General features: G+C 32.6%; 1 protein-coding gene across 1 annotated transcript; it reads left to right on the top strand.

The window, feature by feature from the left end:
• Positions 1-986, top strand: LOC131637253 (non-seed lectin-like). Its single transcript, XM_058907835.1, has one exon. It carries the CDS (start codon positions 54-56, stop codon positions 867-869), a length of 816 nt encoding a protein of 271 aa, XP_058763818.1. The 5' UTR covers positions 1-53; the 3' UTR covers positions 870-986.
• The last annotated feature ends 11,635 nt before the right edge of the window (positions 987-12,621 follow it).

Raw genomic sequence — 12,621 nt, 5'->3', positions numbered from 1 at the left:
AACCAAGGATCCTCATTCATAACACTAGCTATCAAAAGTTCACAGTACGTACAATGGCTTTTTATCGCACAAACCTTCCCACTCAGGAACTATTCTTCCTTGTTTTAGTCGTCTTTGTTTTGTTAGCCACAAATATAAACTCAGTTCAAGCACTGTCCTTCAGTTTCACCAAATTCTCCCCTCGTAATCCTGCTATCACCCTCCAAGGCGATGCCCAGATTTTATCCAATGGTGTCTTGGCACTGACCAACAGTACACCACTTCCTCCATCTATAACTCTTCCAACTACCGGTCGTACCTTATATACAACACCCTTAACCCTTTGGGACAATGTTACTGGCAATGTGGCCAGCTTTGTCACTTCCTTTTCTTTCGCCATAGCCAACGCGGAAGGACGTTCCCCAACTGATGGACTAGTCTTTTTCATTGCACCAAAAGACACTGTGATTCCCGACAACTCTGACAGTTTATATTTTGGAGTAGTTGATAGTAAAACTTCAGTCAATCAATTTGTTGGTGTCGAGTTTGATCTTTATTCCAATTCTTTTGATCCCTATAACAGACATATTGGAATCGACATCAACTCCTTAATTTCCACCAAAACCGTGAAATGGAACTGGGTGAGTGGTTCATTGACTAAAGTAACTATAATCTATGACTCTCCTTCTAACGCATTGACTGTTGTTGTCACTTATGCAAATGGTAAAATTTCTACCATTTCACAAGCGGTTGATTTGAAAGCTGTGCTTCCCAACATTGTTAGGATTGGTTTTTCTGCTACTTCAATAAATGGTGCAGCACACAACATCCATTCATGGTCATTTAGATCAAACTTGGAAAAAACAACCAGCAGTGTCTCAGACATATGAATAATGTTGTGGCAAGCTATGCTAGCTAGCAGCTTGTGTGATTTTCTTTATTTTAAGCAGTATGTGTGACCTCTATGTACGTGTTTTCTTTTAAAATAAAGACCATGTTTCTATTAATGTTTCTTAATCTACCTTCTCCATTTTCTTTTGTCTTAATTAAGCAACTTGTCATCACTATTAAGGATCCAGGACCTTGAGTACTCAAGCTTGTAAATTAAGTTATATTACAGTTTTTATTTAATTAAATCAATTGACAAAAGATTTTTCAACAATAAAAGATCCTAACCCGAGAGGGTTGGTCTAGCGGTGGAGCTTGGACCTCAAAGGCGTGAAGGAGTCCGGAGCCAACTTTCGGAGACTACGTGGGGAGTCTAAAAAACTCCTGAGTTCGAAGGAGCCCGGAGCCAACTTTCGGACCCAACTTTCGGACCCAACGTGGGGAGCCTAAAAAACTCCTCATATAAACTTGAGCAAGCTGCACACAACCATTGAAAAATGAGACATCTTTTATTTTCGTTGGTTAATTAATTACCAAACTAATCACCTTTTAGACTTAATCCTTTTCCTTTTGCAAATTTCAACAGCAGCTAGTAGGATGAAAATTATACTTATATTCAATGGGTATTAAAATAAAAATACACACAACTGGTAAGATAAAAACACCCAACATACAATATGAACACGAGAATGCGTAATTAGCGCGGATATATATACTTTAGTACACATCCAATCTCATATCCATACAATATATATTTATATATTTTAATTTATATTATCATATAAAAAATGTATGTCTATCTCTTTAAAACAATACATTACAATTAAACTATTATACATATTAAATATATGTGATAATTTATTTCATAATTCAACAGTAAATTTTTTTAATTTTATATTAATTTTATTAAAAATTTAAAATGATAAGATATTTTTTAGGTTTTTTCTAGGCTGCCTTGACAAAAAGACGAGTAAATTATCCATTATGACGTGGAACCACTTATAAATAGACATGTGTAAATGGAAAAATAAAATTTTACTCTTGAATTAATAAAACGATATTAAATAGTCGTGTGTGTAAGATTAAGACCTTATTTAATGTATGTATTATTGAAATATATGTGTCATAATTTGATTGGACATATATTTTTTATGAGGTAACCTAGGCCTCACCTATTTTTTAATTAATAGATTTATTTTTATTAGAGTGGCGAGTAATGTGTACCCATACGGGTATTAGATACTCATAGAATACAAATATAAGTATAAAGTTTGATGTCCACTCGAGTATGAAATTAGATATGAATTTTTCTTTAACTATGAATACGGAGACAAGTATTATAGTATCCTATTCATACCATATCCATTATCACCTCTAATCGCTACCAATATTTTTTATACTACATTAATTAATTAATTAATTAATTGACTTCATATAATCTATACATAATTTTATATTACATAATAAAATATTCAAGAAGGTAGCATCAACTGCATGCCACTACTACAAAAAAACACATTTAACCTTGGAAGCGAAGAGGATTTAACCTCAGTTACAGAGGCGAAGTAACGAAGGACATCATGAAATTTTTTCACTTTACCCCTCCGTTTTTGAATAACCGAGATGAAATTTGAAATAATCAATGGTTCATTCCCCATCAATAACTATTTTATATTTTCAAAACTAATGTCAAATACCTATTGGTTTATGACCAAATTCGAGGGAAAAAATAATTTTTTTACATACAAATTACATTGTTTATACATAATATTAATAAATTAATTTGTTTACATAAAATATTATATTGTTTACACAGAATATTAAAGTAAAAATATATAACAAATTTTGAATCTGATTTATCGCCATCTCTATTAGTAAAGATCAGATTTTGGATCTTCATTTCATTGAATGTTGGAAAAGAACAAATGTTGGATCCAAGTATATTCTCAATGGCTTTTGCAAGCATTTGTTTCAGATATAAAACAAAAGAAAGGTTAGATAAATAAAATTAATATTAAGTTATATGATTATTTAAGATCACAAACCTTGGAGTTGTCCTTGGAAGAGTTTATGGCCTTCTTTTATCACGGGGAGAAAGTGACGTGCAAAATGAAAAGGACTATAATTGCCGTAATTTGGCTAGTCACCGCTTGAAGTCTATGGCTGCACTATAACAGCGCCATTTTTAAGGGAGTCGTCTTCAAATTTGATGAATGTATGTCGGCAATAGTCCTTGGATCTTGGAATTGGTTATACTCTTTTTGTAAAACTGCCGTAATTTTGGTTTAAGGATTATGTGATCTAAGTCGTGTTTAGGTTCGAGATTAGCATGTGGTAAAATCTCTTTAGGATCTTGGTCAGTCTGTGATAAAACAAATATTAGATTAAAGCTTATTCCGTGGCAAAAGCTTGTATAAGGTTTGAGATTAGACCGATATTAAAATCTCACAGGTTATTGGTTAGCCCGTACAAAACCAAAATTTAAGGTTCATGAGCTCAACGCGTGATAAAAGCTTGCAATATTTAAAAACTTGAAGACTAATTACTCCAAGATTCTTGTTTGTGGAAAGAAGACTAAACTCTTCAATCTATCGTGTGTAGAAGAGACTAACCTCTTCGATATGGCGTTTGGAAGAGATCACTCAAACCGCCATATTGCGAAGTCTTGTATTTTTTGGTTGGAGGTCAACCATCTTTTCTTGTATATGAGGGTTTGTGAGTACATCCTATTAAAAGCTCTTAAGTTTAGTGAAAACTCTCAAGACATGTTCTTTGGGAAAGGAGTAGGTTATTCTGTTTTGACTGAATCTCTATAACTCTCGATGTTCTACTTTTTCCTATCATTTTAATTTCTGCATTTTATTTCCACCGTTAAGAGTTTAAAAATATTTTTAAACTCTAATTTTACTCTACAAAGTTTTTCAAAATCATTTTTTCTAAACAACACAATTCAGTGGAAAGGTTTAAACCTGGTGATTTGTCTGAGTGTTTTTTTTTTTGGTAAGGAATGGCTTTTTTTCCTCCTTTGGTGGAGACTCTTCTAAAGAAGATGAAGAAGGAAACATCCTTTTTGTTATAAAAGCGCATATGCAATGCTGACATATATTATAGAGTTTATCCTTGTATTTGAATTTTTTCATTGTAATTCAGTTTCTCTAGTGATTAAACAATATGACTCTTTAGAATGAGGAGGAGAAGAAGATTGAAAGATATGTGGGTATCTCCTTTTCTTGATTGACACATCTGTAACTAAATTATTAAACTGACCTGCAAAAGATGTTACCTAACTCTTTCAATATAATATCAATTAATCAAAATCCAAAAAGAACAAATTGGCATAGTTCTCTAGTCGTAGTTCGTTATAAATAAAAAAGGAAATAAACACATGTAGAAATGTCTTAAATTTGGCGTTATTTCAAAGTTAGCTATAATGCATCTCTTATGGTAGAAATTTGTCTCTTTTCTCGTGGATATGCATGCTTAATTGTACAATCCATTTTAGTGATAAGGACTCATGAACTTTAGAAATTTTTGGATTCATTCAAGTGTATTTGATATGTAGCAACACATGCGGAATGTATAAGATTTTTAAAACAACAAGACAAACATGTCATTTTAACCAAAGGGAACATGTCTCCTATATATTTATAAACATCACAATATTACCGATGTTATTCGTAACTAATCAAAATAGATAACTCAAACAATTCTTGTTTTAATAAATTTTCTCCAACCTTAAACAAAACAATTCTTGTTTAGTCGTTATTTGTTTATTGTGTTGTTGTTGTATGCGTGGTTGTCTTTATTTTATTGTACTTGAATGTTGTCTTGAATATGAAATGAAAGTTGAATTTAAATTGAAATTTCTTTGTGACAACAAATAAATTACATATCAAGGCTGACATATAAAAATTATATTGCAGTGCTAGACCCAATATTCGGACAATTTTTTCGATTGTGTCCGGGTTGAAGGCATGTACTGCATAATCTTATCATTTTGTTTTCCCTATCCATTTCGGTTTGAATACATGTGTTTTTAGGACGACCCTTTTTCTTCCTTCGCATTTGCTCATTGTGCCAAACAATGTCCCCTTGATACGCAGGCCAATAATCCTCCTTGGCTACCATCGAGAAGGTATTGATGTACACATCTAATACGTTTTCGACTTTGAAAACGGGGGATATATGTCTTCTAGCGTCCAGGAAAGAATGTGAACATGCCGCTATGACATGAGAGCAAGGCATACGAAAGGCTTGAAACTTTCTACAATCGCATCAAACTCTACCTAGTTCGACCATTAGTATCCCTTGGTCTTCCCTCATTATGATCTATTATCTCATGTACACTGAACCAACCTTTAATATGGTCAAACACTATAACACCATGTGTGTTAGCTTTGGCAGTTTCCTCCTAAATAAATTTCATAGAGCTTTAACTAAACAATTTCCCTAATTGTAACATTGACATCCATTTTGAACCTATGGTATCGAACAGTGACTCCAACCTACAATATGTTGCTCTCACCAATGCGGTTATCGGTAGGTTTCTGATGCCTTTGAAGACAAATTTCATTGATTCCATTAGATTTGTTGTCATGTGGCCCCATCGCTGACCTTTGTCAAATGCCTAGGTCCACTTCTCCCCTGGAATATTATCAATCCACCTTAATGCATCCTAAGAGATTTCTTTGCCATGTGCATGAATATGTCCTACACGACGAACATATTTAACCGTATTTACGACATGCAAGTTTTGGTCATTTTCTCAACATAATCAATTACCATGTTTATTATAAATTTATTCTCGCATTGGAGGAAAGGTGGAGACCCGAAACACACACGTTTCATCTTCCATGTGGCGAATGTATCGTCACCCTAGAGAATGTTGACATGTTATTAGTTCTACCTATCAATGGTAAGGTTGTTAATGGTCGAGTCAACCAAGACAACGCCATATGCGAAAAAATTTTGGGTGCCCCTTTATTTGAAGAAAGATCAAGGGGCCAAGGTATTAATCTCAAATCCCTTAAACAACATTATTCAAGAATTATATTAACAGAAAATTCTACCGAGCAAGGAAAAATAATGAAAGCTTTGTGTTATATTATGATATTATTTAGTCACTTTTTACTATATTATTCAATTTACTTATTTTATATTATAAACAACGATATTTAATTTATATTCACTATTTTCAATAGAAGTGGTCCGTTCCAGAGATGAACTACAACAATACTCCTAGAAACACAATAGTAGTCTATCGAAATATTTTGGATCATATTGGACCCGATGAGGTATTACATATAGACACCTCATTAATTTAGTTTAATATTACTATGAGATTAACCATGAGGATGCTGAAGTTTGGACTACAAAAACAACAATCATCAGGTTCACTACTGTGGAGATGCACAAAGTGACCGTGTGAAGTTGTAGTTCGACATTCAACAAGGTATCCCAGATCCCCCGAAGTGTTTGGGAGAATGGGATCAATTAAGAGTAGATGACCAATGGAGATTTGATGATTTGAGAGACTTCTCTAGAGATGCATGTCGCTAATGGAGGTACCAACGTGAATTGGTCATAAATGAACCAATCTTCCAGCATGATGTTAGACCAACTCGCCATTATATGAACTGGTATACATCGGTTTCAACAAATTTGTTTATGTATCCGGAGACCTATTTGGTCTACCTACGCCAAAGAGATTCATCCTACGCTCAACAACCAACCCCACAATAATACCAAACCCAACAACATTGTCAACCCACTGAAAGCTAACAACCTTACACCACCACATCCACCCAAATGCACCAACAATTCATGCCACACACACAAACACAAAACCAAGAGCATGACCTGGACCGCAACCAACAATATGCTACCACCACATCTTACCACAACACCAATGACACATATGATACCTCCCCATCCTACCATAGCATCCAACCAATGTACAACCAAACATCACACCACCGAAGCACCCAACCATCGCATGTCTTTCAACCACCACAAGAACCATTGCTTTGTTTCCAAAACGATTCATTAACCCTATTATACAAACCACCCACCAACACGTAATCAACAAACATAACCCAACTTTGACAACATGGGCACCAATCTCTTTGGAAGCACCGAAAACTGGGAAGAAATGGTCAAAGAGTTGTATGATCCGACTGTTGTCCCTATACCATCGCATCAAGCACATCTGCCTTAAATGAATCAGATCAGGCCCCAACACACCTCAGGAAAATCAGAATCAGAGACCTCAAAGGCAAATACAAGGGCATTATTGTTTTACCGGTGGGTATTTGGGTGGATGAGGGTGGTAAAATATATTCAATCCTTGTGTAATTTCTTTTTTTCTAGTAATATTTATAACTATATATAAAGGGAATACATCATTTTGGGCTGGCCTATTTTACTTCCTAAAATACCCTTTATTTTCTTTTTTTTTTAATAAATAAAATAAATACAATTTAAAAATAATAACTTATATCAATTATTCATGGGAAGGGTTTAAAAGTTAATAACTCCCCTCCTTTATAAGTTTACTTTGAAGAAGGAATACATTTACATTCATAGAAACAAGAACATAACCGTAAACAATTACTTTATTCATTTTTTTTCAAAACCATGTTACACACCTAACAGTTAAATAACCAAAGGCATGGTTGGTTCTTATTAGTGATAGACATTACACTCAACTTTCAATTCAGTTTATGTCTCAACTTTATATTCAATATACGGGTAATACGATAAAATCATATGTTGATTACATAACTCTCATGTAATTTTATTCCTGTTTTTCAATTATTATATAGCAAATTATATTATTAATGGATGGAGAAAGTAAACAGAAGAACTGTAATCACACCATATGATTTTTTTATGATAGTTTTCTCGCGAGCACCACCTTGATATATGTATTAGTGAACCACATTTTATATTTGTTCTCTTTCATTTTTCTAATTCATTTATCGTTCTTTGATTATTTTATTCTTAATATGTACTAATTATTATTGTTTGTCTAATATCATAGGTGCAAAAGTGGCTAAAAAAAATTAAGACTAACATATCCACAAAATGAGTTTTAACTTTGGATAGCATGATTAGTTTTTGAATTATTTCTCAAAATTATGTTTATTATATTTTTGCATTTCTTTATACGCCGGATTTTACTTTATTTGTGGTGTGGATTTGATTTGTAGATCTATCTCCCTATAACTTCTATTATAACTTCCATGGGTTATTCATGGGACTAGTTTAAAAGTTAACTTCCATTCTTTATAACTCCAATATTGTTAGACATTTAATTTCTTTTACTTTTAAGTATTTAAAATTTAATAAAGAGTTGTTATTAGAAGTTACTTAAATACTCATTTGTTAGCCAATTGTTAGTTGGTCCAGTGGTGATTGGCGCTGGATTTGGTAGGGAGAACCACGGTTCGATCCCCCGCAGCTGCAATCGGGAGGGGGATGGAACCACTTGATGCCAGAACTTGCCCCCGAACCGGACTAAACCGGTGGTATAAAGCCAAAAAAAACCCGGACTAAACCGGTGGTATAAAGAAAAAAAAAACTCATTTGTTAATAAATAGTGGTCACTGGAAGTTGCTTAAATTATTATCATTTTATAAAATTGCAACACACAAACACACGACTTTACACACTCCCATAAATACTCATTTGTTAATAAATAGTGGTCACTGGAAGTTGCTTAAATTATTATCATTTTATAAAATTGCAACACACAAACACACGACTTTACACACTCCCGTGCCCGTTTGTCCGCTTTTTTTAATGCGGACAATTGGGAAAAATGAATGTGTGTGTATTTTTTTATGAGGTTTTTATTGTACGTCGCCTTAAGAATAATATTTTTAGAAGCAATTAGCAGAATTAAAATCAAGATGATAAATGTATGTTTTAAAAGTGTTTTAGTGAATTTTCTATACATAATAATTTTATTATTCTCTTATATCAAACTAATAGAATTCTATTGAGAGAACACCTCTTTTATGATGTTTTTCACATATGTCCCCTTAAAATGAATATTATTTAAATACAATTATTTAAAAACAAAGATACAAAAATATTCACCTCATAAATATGTTTTCATAATTTACTACCGAAGCCTGAGTAATCAACACTAATAAAAGTGTTCTTGAGACCAATTTAATAATTATACAAAATTAAATGTTAAATAAAGTCTCTCTCCCCGTCCCTCTTTTTCCCCTCTCTCCCTCCTACTCTCTCTCTCTCTCTCTCTCTCTCTCTCTCTCTCTCTCTCTCTCTCTCTCTCTCTCTCTCTCTCTCTCTCTCTCTCTCTCTCTCTCTCTCTCTCTCTCTCTCTCTCTCTCTCTCTCCCTCCCTCCCCCAATTCTCTCACTCCATCCCCCCTCTCTCCCTCCATCCCCTCTCCCTCCATCTCTTTCCCTTCCTCCCTCTCCCCCGCCTATCCCTCTCTCGCTCCCTCCCCCTCTCTATCTCCCTCACTATCCCTCCCCTCTCCTCTTCGTTCCCTCTCTCTCCCTCCCCTCACTCTCTCTCCCCTCTCTCTAATATTAAAAAAGTAAAATCGGTGAGTTTAAATTTCTCCTCCCAGTCCCTCCCCTCTCCTCTCCCTACCCTCTCCCTCCCTCCCCTCACTCTCTCCCACCTCTATCTAATATTAAAAAAGTAAAATCGGTGAGTTCAAATTTCTCCTCCCTGTCCCTCCCCTATCCTCTCCCTTCCCTCTCTCTCTCCCTCCCCTCACACTCTCTCCCCCTCCCTCTAATATTAAAAAAGTAAAATCGGTGAGTTCAAATTTCTCCTCCCTATCCCTCCTCTCTCCTCTCTCTCTCCCCTCACTCTCTCTCCCCCCTCTCTCTAATTTTAAAAAAGTAAAATCGATGAGTTCTAATTTCTGTATTTCATATGTAGTTATATACATATGTAATATTTCATATGTAGTTATATACAGATGTAAGACTTATAGTTTAATCTTACTCTAAAAATAATTGTGACATTTTTATAATGTTAATTAACCAATTACCACCATGTATCATGTCAAATCACTTTGATAATTTTAAGTTAGTTGTATGACATGGTTGATAGATGGTTATGATAAACTAAACAACAATATTTTTATATGATTAAGAGTAATAATTTTATATGATAAATCGAAACAAATGTCATATGAAAATATGGTTTAAATAACAACTCAAAGTTATTGAAATAGTTAAATGCAAGAGATTGAAATAATAAAATAAAATAAAATAAAAGTGTTGTCAATTAATTATTATATTACCATTAATAAAAAAAGAACGTGTTCTTATTTTGCTTACCTTGTTTGAAAACTAAAAGTGAAAAATGAAAACTAAAACATTTTATGGTAGTTACCGTTTTTTAAATTGTCAATTTTAAAGTGTTGTTAGAAACAGTTTTAATTTTATAAAACTGTGTCAAACAGATCCTAAGTCATTAATGAGATACTTTGCTATTTCAAAATTAATTTCTCATAAGATGCAAATTACAACAGTTGAATAGAAATAAGATTGATATACACACTGCAATCACTAAAAAAAATGATAATACAAAACATAATAGAATAATTGAAAGAAAGCATTTGGGACATTTTGATTCTATTATTCCCATGCTTTTAAATTTTTCATAAAAAGATGTTAGTGATCAATTTTAATAGTAATTTCGTGCACGCAAGCATATCCAAATATATTACTATATTCACTAAAACAAAAATTAACTTCTTTCATGCCCCGATATTATTCATCAATCCATTTAAACTTGGTCATGATTATATTATGACATATTTATCTTCTTTTATCCTGCAAAATGAAAGCGTATAAAAAGAGAAATTTCAACCAAAACTGAAAGGGAAAAAATAGAAAGAAAGTGAATAGAGATTGATTAACAACTACACTGACACATGGTGGTAACTACATTCACTTTGTTCAATCTATTGCTCTAGTGATCAAATTTCACAGTATTATAAAAATGATAATGAGATAAATAGTTTTTGATAGAAGAGAAGGAAAATCTAAAATTATTGTCATAAAATTTTACCAAAACACGTTTAAATAAAAAAATTGCATGTGGAGGTTACTAATAATTGTGGAAGTTAATAATAATGAGGTTTGTGGAAGTTAATAGTAGTGAGTTTTATGGAAGTTATCAAGTAAATTATAAAATACAATAAGGGTATTTTATATATATATATATATATATATATATATATATATATATATATATATATATATATATATATATATATATATATATATATATATATATATATATATATATATATATATATATATATATATAAGGAAAACAGATAGAAGAAGAAAATCAATATCCTCCAAAAATATGAAGGGGCAAATCCCAATCCATCAATAAGAAATGTACCTATATAAGAAGGCATACCTAATCTATTATTTATAAAGCCCTTCCTTAAACCTAAAGGAATGGGAATCATGTTTACTAGCAGCTTGTGTGATTTTCTTTGTTAAGCAGCTTGTGTGACCTCTATGTACGTGTTTTGTTTTAAAATAAAGATCATGTTTCTATTAATGTTTCTTAATCTACCTTCTCCATTTTCTTTTGTGTTAATTGAGCAAATACTCTTGTCATCACTATCAAGGATCCGGGACCTTGAGTACTCAAGCTGGTTAATTAATTTATATCACAGTTTTTATTTAATTAAATCAATTGACAAAAGATTTTTCATCAACAAAAAATTCATACTATTCAAGTTTACATAAAATTTGATTTAAAAAAAAAAATACTTACATATAAACTTGACCAAACTGCACACAACCATTGAAAAATCATTATAAGAAAAAACGGTACTCTACCCATAATTTTTTTTAAGTTTGTATTAATTTTGTTAATAATTTCAAACGATATGATATTTTTTAGGTTTTTTCTAGCTTGCCTTGACCAAAAGACGAGTAAATTATCCACTATGACGCGGAGCCACTTATAAATAAAGATGTGTAAATGGGAAAATAAAATTTTACTCTTAAATTACTAAAACGATATTAAATAGCCACGTGTAAGACTAAGATTAAGAGCTTTAATGTATGTTGTTATTGAAGTGTATGAGTCATAATTTGATTGGATATGTGTTTTTTTTTTGACAGAAAATAAATTATATTCATTCATTCAAATCGATAGAGTACATCGTTGTAATACAAATTCAAAATCGCCAAAAACAAAAAGGATGAATCTGCGAACAAATCCACAGCATCCATGTTAATAGCATAAAACGGCAAATTGCATATGCCTACAAATATTAATGTATTGACTGTATTGAGATGTCCGAAATATTCATGCTTCCGGATCTGTAGCGTTGACGACACCAAAGTCATTGATTGAATCTGCACTAGATCGAAACTAATCTTTCAACCTGAAACAAATGAACACCGCACAAAAACCGAAAAACAAAATACCCGCACAAAGACGAGAAATCAAAATACACCACAGAAATATGGGAAATCAAAACAAGCGATGACCCACGAAATCACAAAAAAGACAAAAAGAAAAGGTGTGAAAATCACTTATTTAAGTAATAGATAAACAAAAACGATTTGGAGGGGTGATTTTGGATCAAAATTGATCCTAAGTCACCCCTCTTTGAGAGAGAGGAAGGAAAAAGAAGAAAAGTGACGGCTCGATTGGTTGGATATATGTTAAAGTGGGTAAATTTAATTTTAAAAATATATTGACATATAAACTTGAGCAAGCTGC

The sequence above is a fragment of the Vicia villosa genome, unplaced genomic scaffold (genome assembly GCF_029867415.1).
Source record: "Vicia villosa cultivar HV-30 ecotype Madison, WI unplaced genomic scaffold, Vvil1.0 ctg.001954F_1_1, whole genome shotgun sequence".
NCBI classification, from domain to species: domain Eukaryota; kingdom Viridiplantae; phylum Streptophyta; class Magnoliopsida; order Fabales; family Fabaceae; genus Vicia; species Vicia villosa.
This window is presented reverse-complemented; position numbering and strand designations above follow the sequence as displayed.